This window comes from Nannospalax galili, unplaced genomic scaffold (assembly GCF_000622305.1).
Source record: "Nannospalax galili isolate Female #2095 unplaced genomic scaffold, S.galili_v1.0 scaffold188, whole genome shotgun sequence".
NCBI classification, from domain to species: domain Eukaryota; kingdom Metazoa; phylum Chordata; class Mammalia; order Rodentia; family Spalacidae; genus Nannospalax; species Nannospalax galili.
Window position 1 is genome coordinate 935,254 of NW_008360325.1, and position 18,321 is coordinate 953,574.

Below are 18,321 nucleotides of genomic sequence, written 5' to 3' on the forward strand. Positions count from 1 at the left end.
TGTGCATTTGAATACAGATGCCCATGGAGGTCAGAGGAGTCAGATCCCCTGGAGCTGGAGTTACAGGCAGTTGTGAGCCATCTGACATGTGTCCTGGGAGCCAAACTCAGGTCCTCTGCAAGAGCAGCATACACTCTCCACTGAGTCATCTCTCCAGCCCCTGAAATTTTTGGCATTGTAACCCAAAGTCCTATCAAGACAGCTCATCACCAGCACCTGTTCCCCACCCTTTCCCTGCAGTCCCCACACCACTAGTTCCTAGAAGCAAGCACAAGTTTGTTTTCTGAGTCCCAGTTCTTTAGTTAAGAACAGTGATGTGCTCACCTTTAATCCCAGCACTCGGGAGGCAGAGGCAAGGGGATCTCTGTGAGTTTGAGGCTAGCCTGGTCTACATAGCAAGTTCCAGGTCATCTGGGGCTACAGGGAGACCCTGTCTCAAAAAAAAAAAAAAAAAAAAACACAACAAAAAGAACAGTGATGTGACATGGGGCTCTTAATTAAGCACATCAATGAACTTCATCTTTCCTTCAACACCCCCCTAACCCCCCCCTGGAAACTTCCTTTTTTGCTTCCAATTCTTTTCCTAGTCAATGAAGAACTCAATCTTCAAAGTCCAGGTGTACAGATTCCAGGTTATCTTTTCTTGTCTTCTCCCCTTCTCTGGGTGGGGCAGGCACCTCAGTTAGAATGCATGCAAGAGCCCAGAGTGGTTACAGAGGAAAAGGCTTCACCCTCCAAGGACTGTTCTAGTTTGCATCTCTATTGATGTGATAAAGTGCTGACCAAAACCAACTTGGGGAGGAAAGAGCCTATTTGGCCTAACAGGTCACAGTCCATCATTAAGGAAAGCCAGGGTTAGGAGCTCAAGGCAGGGACTGACCATGGCGAACACTGCTCACTGGCCTGCTCCACTCTGGCTTACTCAGCTACCTTTTTTACACAGCCCAGACCCAGGGATGGCACTGCCCACAATGGGCTGGACCCTCCACACCCTCCCACACCAATTTAGCAATTAAGAAAATACCCCACAGACATGCCCACAGGTCAGTCTGATGGAGGAAATTCCTCAACTGAGGTTTACACTTCCTAGGTGTGTGACACTGACAACCAAGATTAGCCATCACAGGGACCAAAGAGTACAACACGGTGAAGTGAGGGTATGTGCGTGTGTGCATGCCTGCCTGTGATCGCGTAGCCTGGGGTACCACATCAGTGCCCTGGGGCCAGAGGAAATGATATAGGTCCTCTGGGTAAAGAAACTCCTTTCATGGGGAATATCAATGCTACATCCTTTGCCCTTCTGGCCCTGGTTAGGGCAGCCTTCTCCAACCCAAGCTGCTCAGTGATCATGGCTTATCTGCAGACTAGGCCTCAGGCACTGCAGGAACATGCTCTTCAGGTTTCCTCTCCGTAATTACTTCTCCTGTAGGTCTGCACCAGGGTCTCTGCATTGTATAATACCTGAAGGTTCCAAGTCAGCTTCCTCTACCCACGTGGGCAGCAGGGGCCGCAGATTATATGTTCGTTAGTGGCAGAGCCTCAGAGCTGGTGGTTACCTGGCTGAGAGCCCTTCCGAAGAGAATGCCCAGAGTGGCCCCCCATCAGCCTGGCGTCCCGAGGAGCCTCTTCTGCTTCAGCAGCTTGCTCCAGTTCTGCAGAGCTTTTGAAAAGCAGAACAAACTGCATTTCATTCTGACTTTTGCTCCCCGTGTTTCTGCCCCGCTGCTCTCCGAGCTTTAACTGGAGCCACGTGTTTCAGGGACTACATTTACCACAATACTGGGACATTATCCAGGCCAAACGTCCTCTCATCCAGCTACACCTACAGCTCCAGGAAGCTGAGTTTCTGCAATTCTGAGAAACTTTTCCTTACTAACCAAAACTTAGGAACCTTTTCAACCAAAAACCTCTTTAAACTGGCCCCTGGTAACTATGCTCATTAGCTTTTCCCTTAGCATAACAGAATTGTGCTTTTAAGCTTTACAAATCCTGCCCTCTTCTCCTCTGGGTTGATAGTTCTTTGCTAGCCCCTCTCAACCACCGGCTAATTAAAGGACTCTTACTCTGACCATCAATACATGGTGTTCCTCTGTGCCTTGTGCTTGCTTGGTACTCCTTGGGGTTTCCCTCCAGTTCTCCTCTATCATCTAAGCACCTAGGTGGGAAGGGTAGGTCTTGAAGTCCCATCCAGTTGCTTTCCACTTGGGCTCTCCTGCCTTGCCCTGGCTCTGTAAGGTCATCAGGCCCCCGTGGGGCCACAAGGCCCATTGCAACCTGAGGTCCACAGTACACCAGCCCTCCACAGAACTCATACTGTGGGGTACAGGGAGATCTCCCACATCTTCAAACAGACCCACCCACTTACCTTTTCATGAATGTGTGCTTTTGCATTTCTTGTATGTGGAATTCTCTAGAATTGTTGGTTCATGAGGCAAGTGGATGTTGAGGTTTGTATCATCTCCCACCCTCCACGAAGGGTATGTTCAGTGAACCACATGAACACAATGCCCATGGAGGCCAGAAGAGTGTGTTGGACCCTCTGGAACTGGAGTTAAGGACAGTTGTCAGCTACCACATGGGTGCTGAGAGCCAAACCTAGATGTCTGGGAGACTACTGCTGAAGTGCTGGGATTAAAGGTGTTTGCCACCACAGCCAGCCAGAATGTTGGATCTTTCACCTCTATCCATCTTTACTCCTAGCTTATTAGAATCTATCTGTGGCTGAGTAGGCTGGTACATGCCTCTAAATCCCAGCACTTGGAAGGCTGAGGCAGGACTCTGAGTTTGAGGCCAACCTTGCGTATATATTGAGGCCGTGTGTCAGGACAAATTGAAAATCAGGCATGATGGTACATGCCCATCGTTTGGGCCACTTGAGAGGCTGGCATGGGAAGAATGCTTAATCCTGCAAACTGGAGACCATAGTAAGATCCCATCTCAGAAAACAAATCAAATTGCCAAGGCTAGTAGTGGTAGCAGCAGGGCTCTAACTTTAGAATAACTCAGCAGAAATATCCACATCCCCTTCCAGATTTCTTTTTATGTGTATGCATGTATTGCCTGCGTGTAGGTAAGTACACCCGTGTCATGCAATGCCTGTGGAGGACCAAAGAGGCTGTTGGATCCCCCTGGAACTGGAGTTACAGACAGTTGTTAGCTGCCATGTGGGTGCTGGGATTCAAACCTGGGTCTTCTGCAAGAACAACCAGTGTTCTCAACCACTGAGCCCTCTCTCCAGCCCCCCACCCCTTTTTTTAACCACAGACAAGCTTGCACTGACATGTGGTCACCACCCAGAATCCAGTGTACATTAAGGTCACTGTGTGTACTGTACCTTCTACCTTCTATGGGTTTGGGTAAACATATAAGAGCATGTATCCACCAATATGGTATATAGTTTTCCTACTCTAAATCCTCTAGCCTCCCCCCAATTCCTCCCTCCCCGCTAACCCCTGGTCAGCATTGACTGGTCTCCATAGTGTTGTCTTTTCAAGAATGTTCTATGGCTGTGTGTTCCCCAGGGATTCTGGTTCCTCCAAGGGGCAGGGCCTGCTGCAGAGAATTGACTGTGGAGTTAGCAGTGGCAAGAGGGGCTTGTGGCTCCATCTTGGGATGGAAGCCACGGGCTGCCAGGTACAGGCCATGGCAGGCATGGGATCGCCAGCAGCCAGATGTACTCAAGGACAGAATGGCCTGGCACAGGGGCCTGGAGCAAGACCACTGGCCCCGAGGTGTGGCCGAAAGATAGCGGTGACTATGGGAGTGCCTAGAAGTGCAGAGCTAGGCACTGGGTGTTTGTGAGTCACTCCCCCATGATAATAAATGCACATAATGTTATATGGTTTGCCTGATAGCTCAAGAGACCCAGCGAGAACTCTGGTGACAAACTGGCATAGTCAGCAGGATAAATGAACCACAGCCTTGGGGATGTGGGTCTGGGAAAGCAGTGCCGTTCCTCTGCCTCTATGGCCGGTCAGCTGGGCTCTGATTCCCAAATCCAGGAGCAGCTTCCAGGAACCCAGGGGAGAAGGCAATCAAACCCCATACGCTTAATGGGGCTAGCAATAGTCACATGGGTTATACCATGGATTATAAAATCTGGAACTAAAAAGAGGCCAGCCATGCAGAAGTGTGGGCCACAGCTATGTTGTAAATGTAGGGGTATGCTGTGGGTATGTGAAGATTTGTTAAAGGTTATCCAGAGGCTAGAAAATCTTTTACAGGCTCTGGACCCAAACAGCGCCCAGAGACGGGGCGTGGCCACTTTGCGCAGTAAAAGATGTGCCCCAGGCAGGGGAACCTGAAAAGGCTAGAGAGGTCCTGGCAGATCCAGTTGCAGAGCTTGAGAGAGAAAAAAAGTGGATACTTTGACTTGTGTAAGGTTCAAGGACTCAGAGGAAGAGACAGATAATAGTAAAAAAGAAAATGACCTAAAAATAAAAGTAGCTAAAGCTGCCCCTCAGATTCAACCAGATACAAAAGGAAAAAAAGCGCACAGTGCTGTAGCTAGGAAATACTCCATACTAAAACTGTTAAAACTAAGAAAAACTTACAAGCAAGCAAGCAGAGAGCCCCTAGCCACGTGGCTTGTGAGTGTGCGGAACATGAGAGCAAATGATGTCAGTCTAAGTCCTTCAGAAGCTTCACAGCTGAGTTATATAACCACCCATCCATCCTTGGGATAGGCTGTTCAACCTAGGCCAATGCAGGGGGAGCGGTCCTTAATGGGATGGCTGGTTGAAGGCATTAAAGATACATGGTCGTGGCCAGGCATGGTGGCACACGCCTGTAATCCCAGCACTTGGGAGGCAGAGTCAGGCGGATCTCTCTGAGTTCCAGGACAGCTGGGGCTACAGGGAGACCCTGTCTCAAAAAAATCCAAAAAAAAAAAAAGGAATAGTACTTCTTGAATGAATTTGAGACTAATACGCAAATTATTTCAGCTGAGATCTGTGTCTGTGGACCTGAATGTTGATCCCTCGGTATGAGAAAAGCAATATATGATGTCCAGTTCACTGGGCCAGATAAGACTGTGTTCACCAGCGATATGAAGAAAGCTTAATTCAACTGGGACCTCGAGAATGGTATGGGGTTTTAATGGTTTTAACTAAGCTCTTTAATGGGACAGGAACTTTGTAAAGTGAGGCAGCTTTGGCAAATATAAATGATTCTGACCAGCATGTAAAACATGTCTATAAAATAACAGAACACCCTATAAGAAATATAAAAAAGACCAGACAGAAGAAATGGTCTACTTGGGTTACTTGAAGATAAATGTAGCAAGATTTATGTTGAGCCCAAATTCCCAGAGGAAAAATTGATAGAAAACCAAATTCAGTACTGAAGTGTTTCTGGAAGGCTTTAAAACAGTTTACAAAAGACAGTCAAAGGATAAAAACTGTCCCAGGGGTGGTTAAGAATCCTCAAGGATTAAGAAAGATGCATTTCTCTTCTGATAGAGGCTATACTAGGGGTGGAAGCAGGTTTTCCCACCAAGTTCTTCCCCAGCAACCTGGTGTGGTCAATGGGGAGATGACAGATATGGCTACAGTCAGGAGGCAGACCCAGAGCCTGCCTGACTCACAGAACCAACAAGTGCAGCCGGGACAGGAGAAGCCCCCTGCCTCCTTAGTGTTCAGTTTCAGATAGCCCTGCCCCCTCACCAACGGATCCCAAGGGCTTTTCAAGCTCCTGAGAAAAGGGACCCTAGCTGATAAGCACCTTGGTCTTTGAAGTCAAGAGAAGCAGACTTTTCTCCACTGTTTGGCCAACACAGCAGGCTTCCCCTTTGATCTCTAAAGAGAACAGGTTTTAAGAGTCCTGCTCTCCCACTTCCCCCCACCCAAATTAAAAAAAAAAAAAAAACATCTTCCCACCTTCTGCAGGAAGCAGAAGCCTCCCTTTTTAAAAAGACCCCAGCTCAAGATCAGGGCAGACATTTTCCCTCCCCGGAAGGGAATCTGTCCCATGTGCCCCTTTGCTAATAAACCCTATTTTGATGGAGTTTTATCTGTGTCCTGGTGCCTCCTCCTCCATTCACTCTGCCAACTTTTTACCTATCACTTAGCCCAGTTCCTAAACCTGCAACTATTTTGTTGTGATCTAAAGGCACATCAGAAAATCCTGTGGCCTCTAGGGACTCACTTCTGGGCACTGGCCTTCAAGAGAGGTACCACTGCTCCTATGTGCTCTGAAATTCTGTGGAGGGAGGGGCTGGACTTCACATTCCCAACCTGGATACTGTGACCTCAAGATGGTTATGGATGCCTGGATCCCAACTTGCCCCAGGTTCGAGTGCAAGCTTCCCTCCACAGTTGCTCCTGAATGCCAGCCACACAGAGCCCCTTCTTGTTCACAGCAGCAGGGAGATACAATCTACACCTACTTTTCACTACATCTTCCACACTTCCTTTTCTGTTAGCTTTTCTGTTAGTTCACCTTAATGGAGGAAACATTTTGGCTAACCATTTCAGTCAGTGGCCAACTGGCCCATTGCTTTGGAGCCTCCGGTGACGCAGAACACCACGGCAGCACCGCCTGTCTGCTCACCTCAGGCAGGATCCCCCATATCCCTGAGCCACAGCCCCACTATTTCCATCTCCTGAAGGTCCCACTTTTCAGTAGCTGGGGCTGTAATGGAGACCATGTAGGCTTGGGGGAGGGGCAAGAAAAAGACGGGAACACCAATAAACTCCTACACATCTTTAGGTAACTGGCTTCTATGCTCTTAACAGACACCATCCCCAAAGCTCCCAGCTGTCTCTCCAAGGTCCCCCCAACTGGCCTTATCTGCCTTAGTCTGGGAGCTCCTTTGCTATAAAGGTTCAAGGCTAAGTACCCATGGGGAAGCTTGAGTGGGTGGCACCACAACCATCTGGGGCTATTTCTGTCTTAGGGGTCCCTTCAGATGGCTTCAGGCCTCAACCAGTTCCAGCTTCCTCCAAGACCCCTACAGTGTTATACCGTTTTTTTCCCACTCTAACCCCTAAGTTGGATGATGGTTTTCATTCACCACTACCCTCTAGATCACAGTGGGGAACGAAAGCCATACATTACAACCACAAGTTACTTCACAGCTGTCCTCATCTTTTACCTAGCCATTATTTCAGGATAGCTTCCTTGGAAAGCCTCTGAACTTCAATGGCTGCACATGGTACTATTTCCACCTATCCAGCAGACTTATGGCAAAAACCTCCACTCTATAAACAAGGAACAGGCTGGGGCCAGAGGGCTCAGCAGCTTACAGGACTGGCTGCTCTAGCTGGGCACAGTGGTGAACACCTTTAATCCCAGCACTTGGGAAGCAGAGGCAGAGAGATCTCTGTGAGTTCAAGGCCAGCCTGGTCTACATAGTAAGTTTCAGGACAGCTGGGGCTACAGGGAGACCCTGTCCCCAAAGACCAAACAAAACTGGTTGCTCTTGCAGAGAACTTGGGTTCAGTTCCCAGCAGACACACGGTAGTTAAGACAACTGTCAGTAACTCCAATTCCAGATCTGATGTCCTCTTCTGTCCTCTGCAGGAACTGCATGCACAGGTATACTTAAACACAATGCAGGCAAAAGACTCATATTCCATTTAGAAAATAAGTTGAAACTGACTCCTAGAATGACTCCAGTAGGCCAGGAATGGTGATAGAGCGTACCTTAACCCCAGCACTAAGGAGGTAGAGGCAGCGGCTGTCAAGTCCCAGGCCAACCAGGGCCTAGAGTGAGAACATCTCAAAAACCAACCAACACCCCAGGAACAAGACCATGATATAAATCCCTTCTACAATACTGACATTCACAGGGTCAGATTCTGATGCACAAGCTGGCAATGAGGTCTTGGTCTAGTCATTTACCCATCATTCCACTTTATGGAAGGTCATTAGAGTCTAGTGTACAAGCAGGTGCACGGAGAATCTCTGTGAGACTGAAGCCAGCTCCACAAATTCCAGTCAGCTAGGACTATAGGGAAACCCTGTCTCACTCCGTACCCAACGAAAGCCCAAATCCTCATCACAAGCTAACTTTCCATTTTGAGGTGCTACATGGTACTTGAAAATAGAATGATAGCAACTACAAAGCAACACCTAACCAGGTGGGTTGTTTGTATTATCATTGGGGGAACTTCAAATCCTATTAACTGGTTTTGAATACACCTTAGCATACCGTAGGAGAAAAGTGATCAGAGCCAGATGAGATGACAACTTTGGGCCCCACATCCTGGACCAAATAAACAAAATGCACAGGGGAGCCAAAGGTGGTGATGTGTGCTTAGAAGGCTGAGGCAGGGGAGCAAGAGTTTGAGGTCAGCTTGGAAATACAAAGAGACCCCGCAAAAGAAAGAGGCTGGGCATGGTGGTGCACGTCTTTAATTCCAACACTTGGGAGGCAGAGTTCTGTGAGTTCCAGGCCACCTGGGGCTATAGAAAGACCCTGTCTCAAGATTTTAAAAAAAAGTAAGAGTACCTGAGGTGTGAGGACCTCAGTAGTATGCTCTTTGGGCAAGACCAACTTTCCAGGTTCAAGGCCTTTGGTGTCTTTTCTTGAGGGCCCAAACTACCACCCTCCTAAAGCCCATCAATTTCATATGAAACCAGTCCTATTTTTTCCTTCAAGATCTAGGCTGTATCTCAGAGTTACAATAACTCAAGTCTGAATTCCCTAATTAACATCTTTCCTGTTGAAGATGTTAAAAAATTGGGGCTGGAAAGATGGCTCAGGTTTATGAACACTTGCTATTTTTTGCAGGGGACCCAGGTTCAGGTCCCAGAACCCACATGGCCTAACCACCTGTGACTACAGTTCTAGGGAATCGTACAGCATCTTCCGGCCTTTGCAAGCATTGCATGCACTTACCATGCAAACTACTCATACACCAAAGACTTAACAGGCAGATTTTTCAGTTTATAGACTGTAAAACCCAATCTAAAGAAAGCCAGTGACCTGGAGATATGGCTCAGTGGTTAAGAGTACTGACTGCTCTTGTAGAGGACCCAGGTTCAGTTCCCAGCACCCACATGCCAGCTAACAACTGTCTGGAACTCCAGTTTCAGGGGATACAATGCTGCCTTCTGACCTTTGCGGGCACTGCACGACACAGGTGCACTTACACATCATACAGGGCTGACATGTTCCCCCAAATACTCAACAAAGAAATCCAAAGTAAGCTGGGCATGGTGGTGCATGCCTGTAGTCCCAGCACCTGGGAGGCAGAGGCAGGCAAACTCCCTCTGTGAGTTCCAGGCCTGCTAGGCTAGAGGAAGATCCTTGTTTTGTTCCAGGCCTGCTAGGCTAGAAGAAGACCCTTGTTTCAAAAATGACCCCCCCCACCCAAAAAAGGAATCCAAAGTATTGGCTACAATAATACACTATAAAATGCAAACTTGGCTTACCTTTAGTATTAAAGCAGAGACAAAATATAATTTTAACATTGTTTTAATCAAGTAATGTAGCTGTTTGAAACAGGAAATTTTAAGACAATTCAATAGAGCAGTGAAGGAGTACTCTATTAGGTTAACCTCCATCAATAAAACCCAGATTGTGTGATTTTGAAATTCTGCTGGTTTGGTACCAGATTGAACAGTGGCTGAAGCCCAAGCCCTCTCTTTAACATAGAGAAGCCGACTGTTGTTTCCCTTCAGAACAAAAGCAATGCAGCAAACTCTTACCAGCTTGACAATGAATGTGCAGACCTACTAGATACTCAGAAAATGACAAATGGGCCATGCAACAAAGATTTTAAACCTAGGTGACATGTGAGTTTGCGTATGAGTATCTTAACATAACATGTTCTGTCCAGGTATACGGCTCCTGCTCCACACTCACCAAGCTCTTATCAAATGTTCAGATAATTTTAATGTGAAAAAAATTTACTTACATTTATTATTAAAGTCTTATCTATGAGATGGATGATACATAGAAGATGCAAATGATACTGGTTTTGAGCTACTGTGCCACACAGAATGTACTCAGAATGTACTTTTGTGGAAAATACATGCCTAGGTTTTATGTAGAAGACCAGTTTTCAAATATAGTCAAGAACCCAGACTGAGTTACATCAGATAGCGGGTAAGGAATTCACATGTACATGTCTGAAATCCAACGCCCTTGAATGGGCTGATCAGGCCCCAGTTAACTGCACCAGTGGCTGTCCAGATTTCTCAGGTGCCCAGCTATATTCAATGTGAAGTAAAAAATATCCCAAGTCTTACACCAAAATACAGGCTCTGACTCAGAAGTATGATTTTCACTTTTTCTTTAAATAGTTGGGAGAGGGGAAAAAAAAAACCAAAAACAACAACCAAGCTTTAAACATAGTAACACTTATTTTGGCAAGATAGCAACCAAAATCTAAAGCACAAGCATATGTCCAAATGTAAAGGCATTAAAGAATAAACCATAATGAGGGAACACCAAACACAAGATACAGTATGTCTAAACATCTTCAAATGATAATTTAAGGATAAAAGCTGAAAAACTATGTTCAGTATTAGCTAGGGATTAAGTGCACCTTTTCCTGTTTTCTCCCAAATAAAATCATAGTTTACTATTTAAATTACACCTCAAAGCTTTTCTCTCAGTACAAAGCAACCACTACATACACATAAAATACTTATTTGCTAATGTAGTAATTTCCCTGGCTCATCCAACGTGCAATGCACATGACTCCACAGACTACAATTAGGGCAGGGGTACACGAACAGAAAACCACAACCCAAGCTTCAGAACTTGTTCTTAGAATTATAGGACACTCGGGTCATTCTTACTTCAAGAGGATGTCACACTGTCATTTCATCAGTCTACCTTAGCACAATTACCAGTTGCCATTTTGAAGGAACTGTTTACATTCTGCTGAGAAGCCCTGGACAGTTTCAGCACCTAACGATCTATCAGGTTCCAAAGACTTTATCTAGTTAATGGTGCAACACCCTAAAAAGCAGCCAATTACTTCAGCATAAGCCGTCAGAGCCCAAAACCTGAAGAATGACCAAAATAAAATCTTTATTTTTATAACTGTATAAATGTGATCCAAATGTGTCCACCACTAGTTTTTCCAAAAGAAACATGCTATGAATAAAGCAAACTACAACTGCTCACTGACAGGTATGGACTCCCTAGATGTCTCATTGGGCTTAATTATAGACCACTCACAGTAATAGCTTTAGTATCAAGTGTAGCATGATGTTAAGCCATACTAGCTCTTGCACATACATGTCGCACTTCTGGCTGATAATGGAGAAAAATTTGCAGCATTACACTGTGAAGCTGGGTTGCATCCATCCTTTTAAATGGCATCAATATCAATGTCATCATCCTTGTTGTCAGATTTCACAGTTTCAACTTTTGGTACACTGGCAGTCTTCGAATAAACCACCTGATAAAGATAATTTCATTGACTGATGTGAGCAATTATACCTCCTTGTATTTTTCTTGTAGATTATGGTCATAAATTTCTATCACTCTATTAACTTAGTTCTTTCCCAAGGCTGAGGGAGATAGCTCAGTGGCAGACTGCTTGCCTAACACGCACAAGACCCTGAGCTCACTCTCAGCATCACATAGAAACAACTTAGAATTATGCCAAACTGCTACTTTATACTACTACACAAACCCTTGAACTGCAAATATTCATTTCTAACACAGTACTTAATAATTAACTTTCCCAAGATGCTGGAGAGATGACTCAGCAGTTAAGAGCACTGACTACTCTTGCAGAGGACGGGGTTTGATTCCCAGCACCCACATGGCAACCATCTGTAACTCTAGTTCCAGGGGGTCCGACATCTTCTAACCTCTGGGAGCATTGCACAACACAGGTGTACTTACACATATGCAGGCAATACACTCATACGCATATTTAAAAAGTATATAGCTGGGCATGGTGGCAGACACCTGTAGTCCCAGCAATTGGGAGGCAGAGGCAGGTGGATCTCTATGAGTTCAAGGCCAGCCTGGTCTACATAGTGAGTTCCAGGACAGCTGGGGCTACAGGGAGACCCTGTCTCAATAAAAACAAACAAACAAAAAAGAAAACCCAAACCAAACCAAAGACAACCAAAACAACCCTTTCCTAAGCACATACCTCAATATTTTCATCTTCATCTTCTTCCTCACCACCAGAAGATTCTTCCTCTGCTTCCTTCAACCATTTTATAAATGGTTCTGCTCTGACACGAATCTCTTTGGCAAGTTCTTTTGAGACATATTTCTTAGAGGCCTACAAACAGTTCAGAATTTTCTCAGTGAAGACATATAAAAATAAAACTGAATTACTTGTCTCATTAACTTTTTGAAGGACCTAGGTCACACTCTCATCTCAAGAGCTACTACTGCCAGGGAATCACATCAGATAGGCATAGGTACTGCAACCCAATGTAGATAAGATACAAGGCATTCTCTGACTTTCACTCTCCCGGGCTGTTTCTATAGGACCAAAACTTCAAGAGCCAATTTCTTTGCTGCCCACCTTTTCTGACCAGCTGATGATGACCTCTTCTTCTAAAAGGTCTGCATCATACATCTCCTTCAGGATATGTGGAATCTTGGAGATAAGCTGAGCTTGATGCATTGCCACCACACATTCCAAACCATGAAGAAGGTACCGCTGAGCTTTTTTGTTGTTGTGACAAAACTGCAAATAAACATTTGGCATTAAGCTTTTTAACCATTCTAGGATAATCCCAACACCTGTGCATATTCATTTTCTTTCTTTCTTTTGGTCTTTTTTTTTTTTTGTCTTTTTGAGACAGGGTCTCCCTGTAGCCCCAGCTGTCCTGGAACTCACTACGCAGGCCCAGCTGGCCTTGAACTCACAGAGATCCGCCTGCCTCTGCCTCCCAAGCTCTAGGATTAAAGGGATGCGCCACCACGCCCAGCATATTCATTTTCTTAAGATACAGCTCACAGAACAATGGTTCCAAAAGTCTATGCACAGATATTAGTCTACTTTATTCACAGGGGCTAGTGCATCTCCTGCAGACGCTCACAGGTTTGATCAAGTAGGCCAATGATCTCTATTTTCAGGATGACAAAGAATGGGCAAAAGCTGTTTCAGGCCACAGGTCCATAATTTTTTTTAGACAGGGTTTTGCTATGTAGTCCCATTGGTCTTGAACAGTGAAGGGCCTGACTCTGCATCAGTGTTGGGATTAAAGGCATGCCCCACCTTGCCTAGTACAGTTGCACTACAACTTTCTTACTCTTAGGAAATGGCGCCTGTATTTCTTAATTTGTTCTCTTATCTTCTCATTAAAGAGAACTTCTGTCAGAACAAGAGGGCCCATGGCTTTTACATCCAGCCTTTCTGCTTCAGCAACAATTTCCTTGTCAGATGAGTCAATAATGCCCTCTTCTTTCTTTTTCTGCAAATAAAATGAGAATTCTTCAGTGAAGTGCAGTCATATTTCACTAGGCTTGAGAGAGCCCTACTTGTTCTCTACTTTTCAATTACAATCAAGCAAAGATAAGTACCTGAAAAGCCAGCAGCTGTAATGAAGTCAATGTTTTACCTTAACAAAATCAAACAGGATATTGACACGCTCTTCTACAGTTCTTTCCAAATCATCACTGAGTGTCAGAACTTTCGCATGGTCACTGATTTCATCCATTCTGCGCCTCTGAGCTTCCTCAGTTGTATCCTCGCCCCAATCATCATCCTCCTCTTCTTCCTATTTATAAACAAAGATCCTTCGGTCAAAGGTCTTAAACACAACACACTATGTTAAATGTCTGTCACACTGCCAAGATCAAAGCTCATTCCTCAAAAATATAATCATTTACCTCAACTCAAGCAACCAATAGCACAAATACTGCTATGATATCTCCCTGCCAGTTCTCTATTTCTCTGCCAATCTCAAATGCCAGGCCAGGCTTTTCAGACCAATTTAAATGTCTACCTGGCTGTCAACCTTACACTCACCACAGCATGTGCAGGAGGACTAATTTCATTTGGTGGTGGAGGTGGTGGTGTCTCACTGCTGGATACAGAGCCATTTTCCTTGTCTTTGCCCTTTCTATTTTTCTTCTCTTTTTCTTTCTTTCCTGTACCACTGTCACTATTCTCTACAGGGAAAGGAAAGAAAATTTAGTCCTATGGTTTATGTTTCACTGTCTATCAGAATTATTTACCTGCTACCTTAAATCACAGAAAAATCAACACAAGGACAGATATGCTTCTTAGAATTGTGAAGAGATTCCAAGGATAAATCTAATTGTATCTCAGAAGTTATAAAACATGGTAAGGCAACCCAAAGACACAGTATTAGGGATACTGAACTGGTTGTTAACATAATGATGCCTGATCTTTATGGTAGTTTGCCCTGATGAATCTGATAAAGACACAATTAGAACGTTGTTTGAGCCTATATAACGGGTTGTCTCATGGAGAAGAGAATACCGGAATAGGTTAGACTTTCTTGCTATAGCAAGCTCAAATTGTGTCAGATAGTTTTGTTCATCTGCCACAGAGTGTTGCTTGCAATGTTTTAAGGTCACTGCAGTTAAGAGGCAAGTGTGGGACCAGACACACCTTCTTTACTGGAGTCTCACACAATCTGGTAGTAACTATTTCTTCCACCTCAAAATGACTGGTTTTACAAACTGATGGGGGGAGGGGGGTACAGTTAGTTACAAAGTGACTTTACCCAGGATAAAAACTTCTCACACTGTGGTTTAATCACAGTAACAAAAGACTTTTCCACTTCTGCTCCCAACAAGTATTGCTTTAAGACTTTTAAAAGTTCACTGAAATGACTTACCAGGTGGGTTTTTGAGAATGAATGTACAGAGTTTATGATGGGTGTCAAGCATGCCTCGATAGCCACAGGCTTTACAAGAATTACCTATTGTTTGCTTCTTTGGATTGACATGCTGCCAATAAAAAGTAAAAACAAGAATACGTCTGTCATCTATAATGAAAGATGAAAATTTTATATGAATGTGTAACATGAAAATGTAAGACATCTGAAACACTAGCTTAACATAACAAATTTTCCACACAGCCTAATTTTAACAAAAGGTATGGGAAAATAGCATTTGTACTTTTTAACAAGTGCTGTGCCTTCTTAGAAAGATGATTTTATTGTAACTGATCACAAAAAGCACAAGATTTTAATGACAAAAATATCAAGGTTACGCACCAGATCTGTTTCAGGATTCTCACACTCGGGACAGAGAACAAATTTTTTAATGAATCCATCCAACATGTCTTGCAGCTTATTCGCCTCATGAGATCCATTGACAATGTAACGGTCATTCTTAACATCAAACTGGGTCTGTGCTCCCAGCTCACAACCAAAATATTTGGTGGGATCTATTTGAAAAAAATGTCTCATTATAATTCACTAAATTTCTGGATGTGTCTTTTAAAATTACAGGGTTAAGGGACATAGCCAGGGTGGTTTGAACTTCTGACACCAAAACAGTTAAAGTCCAATGTTTCACACTTGCTAATTAACAAACAATCCAGGAAAGTTCTGCTGTCAAGGACTGTCAAGACTATATCCATAATACACCTTTTTCAGGCTTCTCCAAGTTTTACTTACACGTTGGAGGCCGATTAAGCGCCTTTGCAACGTCAACCATGTTGACTATAACTGTCTTGATTCCATTTCCTTTGCCCTCAACCTGAAGAAACAAGAATTTCAAGTTTGCATGGTCTTTCCTGTGAAATGTAATGTTTCAAAACCTACAGTGTTACGAACTGACTTCCTTCTACACAGAAGATTGACTGTATTACCTTGGCAATCAAACGGGGCATCTTGTAGCGATAGAACTGGTCTGACACGCTGCGGTTGACGTTGACAGACATTTTGGCTTATTAGTGGCTTTATCAATAAGATGAAGAGATCTTTGATTGCAACTTTTTGGTATCTTCTGTCTGGAGAAGAAGGGATGACATAAACGACTGCAAGAGTTCTCGGTCTCTGACATGAAAAAATTTTCGCCACTGAGGCTGTAAGCTTCTTGCTTGTACGCTATGTTTCCCCAATACAGGTACCAATGGCTGCGCAACAGCTCTGAAAGAGAGAAGAGAACACACACACATCCCCACAGGGTCCCCATCACTCCTGGCCCAACCCCGTGCCGAACTGGCAAAGCCAGAGCCGGCACGTTGACATTCTCATCTAACAGGGCACCGCTCGGGTGCCTAAAATGCCTCCATTTTGACCCAGCTGCGACTGGCAAGCCAACCCGCACACACTCCGCTGCCCTGGGCGCGGCGGGCCGTAACCGCCAAGGAGGGATCCGGGCGCCGTCCTCCCCCAACTCATAACTGGACCAGCCAACTTCCCAAACCGCGCCCCCTCCGTCGGCCACCGTAGCGAAATGGGCCCGCGATCCCGGGCTCACTTCACCACAGCACGTCCGCGCTTGGAGTCATCGGCCCGGCCCGAGCACCGCCGCCTCCCGCCGTGCCCGGGCTCCTCTCCACGCTTCCCCGGCGCGCGGCCGACCTTCGCCCCCGTCCCCATGGCTACACGGCCGCGGCGCCCATCGATGGCTCGGCCGCTCTCCCTCCCTGCTCCGCAGGCCGGCAGAGCGCGGAGGAGGCGCGGCCACCGTGACTCACAAACGCGCCCCGAGCCTGACTCAGCCCCGCGCCGGCCACGCGCGCGCGCTCCCGCCGAGACCGCCTCCCCCCCAAACTGCGCCACACGCGCGGCAGGTCACGCGGCCGCGCCGCCATCTTGCCGCCGCCATGGCCCGCCGGCCGCGGCTCACCGTTTTCGTCAAATAAAGACATAAACCCAACGCGGCTCGCCCGGGACTGGGAGGAAGAGGCGCTGGAAACCGGGTCCGGAGCAGCGGGGCGGCTGGCGAGCGGAGGAGCGGCCGGGCAGGTGCCGCCGCCGAGCAGCGGGAGGGGCTGTCCCAGCGACGTCCGCGTCCACACCGGCAGCGCCGAGCCTGGCGACCTGTCGGGGACACGGCCGTGAGCGGCGGGCGGCCCCTGCTCCCACCGGCGATCCGCGGAGTGGAGGGGCGGGAGCTGGGCAGGGGCACGGGCCGCCGCCCCCCGCAGACTCACCTCTGGAATGTTCTCGCTCTGACTGAACAACGCCGCCGCCGCGCTCAAGCTACCCTCGGCCCCGGAGCCCGCCCCTTGCGGAGGGCCGCGCTGCCCATTGGTCCGCAGGCCCGCCGGAGCTCGCTCGCCATTGGCCAGCATGGCGCGTCAATCGTAGCTTTCCCCGCCCTCCGCTTCCTGGAGCTCCACTTGCGGTCGCGGACCGCCTTCCTCCCGGCTCTGCTTCCTTCCCCTCCCCTCCCCCTCCCCTTCCCAGGAGCCCTCCCGGTCTCGCGACAGCCTGGTTGCTCTGTAGGTTGTAGCGCCGGGGGAAGATGGCGGTTGCCGTCTCCCTCGCGGGGCCGGGCGGGGCGGGGCGGCGTCGCGGTGACTTCGAGCCGCACTGGACCCGAGCGCTGGCAGTCGCCCCTCCCCAACGTGCGGCTACCCTGCTCCCCTGTCGGGCTGCCTGGGCCCTGTCATCCTGGGCAGCGACCACCATTGTGGCTCTGGGGTTTCCCACGGTGGGACCACCACCTTTGTGTGTGACTCGGGGCCCCGGCAGTGTGTGGTGCTGTGGCCTCGCCTACCGTGAACCCTGGTGTGGTCCTCCAGCCTGGTCCCCCCTCCGTGCTCCGCAGTGCCACATCGGGCCACCCCGTGTCCAGCCCCGGCGAGTTTGTAAACCGGATTGCTGGCTTTCGGGCAGGTGTTCCTGCTGAGGCCACAGCTGTATTTAGTACAATTTCCAGTAAGAAAGCGCCTCATCTGTTCCGTAGAGACGCTCCCATTGTTTCAAAAACTTAGATCCTTACAGATTTTCCATTGAGACTTCTTTCTGTAGCACCAGAGAGCGCCCCCCCCCCCAATCTTGTAGCAATACCTGTGAGGGACTCAGCCCTGGGTTCCAATTTCTTGTGGCTTGGCAGGAGCAGCCTGGCTAAGTTAGCAGCTGGGTGGTTTCCTGGACGGGTTGAAGCAGCAGTGTTGTGGAAGAGGGGCTGCCCTTTGTTCTAAGGGAATTGTATTTGCAAGGTTAGAATAGAAAGATGTTTTATCAAAATCCATGATTAGTTTTCGATGACCTGCAAATTTTATAAACCATTTGCAAACTGACAGTGTCAGTAGGGAGAATAAAGGCATGATGCAGAATCGACAGGTGTCATTTTCTGCAGGAGCTTTCTTACATGGGGTATGATTTTTAAACAATGCTTGCTGTTTTGTGCCTACCGGGGTTCCCCTCTTTAAAGTGGAAGTGTAGATCCCAGGCACACTGCTTTCGTTTCTCTGAAGCATGACTTAGCAGTATTGAAACACTGAGGTTTTC

At 47.0% G+C, this 18,321-nt stretch overlaps 1 protein-coding gene, 1 non-coding gene and 1 pseudogene across 3 annotated transcripts; all 3 read right to left on the reverse strand.

The window, feature by feature from the left end:
• Positions 1–599: 599 nt before the first annotated feature.
• LOC103727677 lies at positions 600–9,116 on the reverse strand (annotated as a pseudogene).
• Positions 9,117–9,405: 289 nt separating this feature from the next.
• On the reverse strand, positions 9,406–17,160 carry Eif5 (eukaryotic translation initiation factor 5). Of its 2 annotated transcripts, XM_008825573.3 has the most exons (12): positions 17,016–17,160; positions 16,709–16,902; positions 15,723–16,002; positions 15,529–15,610; positions 15,124–15,296; positions 14,743–14,854; positions 13,905–14,047; positions 13,495–13,653; positions 13,186–13,347; positions 12,453–12,617; positions 12,069–12,203; positions 9,406–11,360 (listed from the first exon to the last, which is right to left on the reverse strand). In XM_008825573.3, exons 3-12 carry the CDS (start codon positions 15,792–15,794, stop codon positions 11,271–11,273), a joined length of 1,293 nt encoding a protein of 430 aa, XP_008823795.1. In that variant the 5' UTR covers positions 15,795–16,002; positions 16,709–16,902; positions 17,016–17,160; the 3' UTR covers positions 9,406–11,270. The 2 variants fall into 2 exon arrangements, with proteins under 2 accessions (XP_008823795.1, XP_029415726.1); XM_029559866.1 differs by lacking the exons at positions 16,709–16,902; positions 17,016–17,160 and adding an exon at positions 16,337–16,357.
• LOC115068855 lies at positions 14,336–14,461 on the reverse strand. Its single transcript, XR_003848215.1, has one exon. It is a non-coding gene; the product is annotated as a small nucleolar RNA SNORA28 (small nucleolar RNA).
• Positions 17,161–18,321: the final 1,161 nt, after the last annotated feature.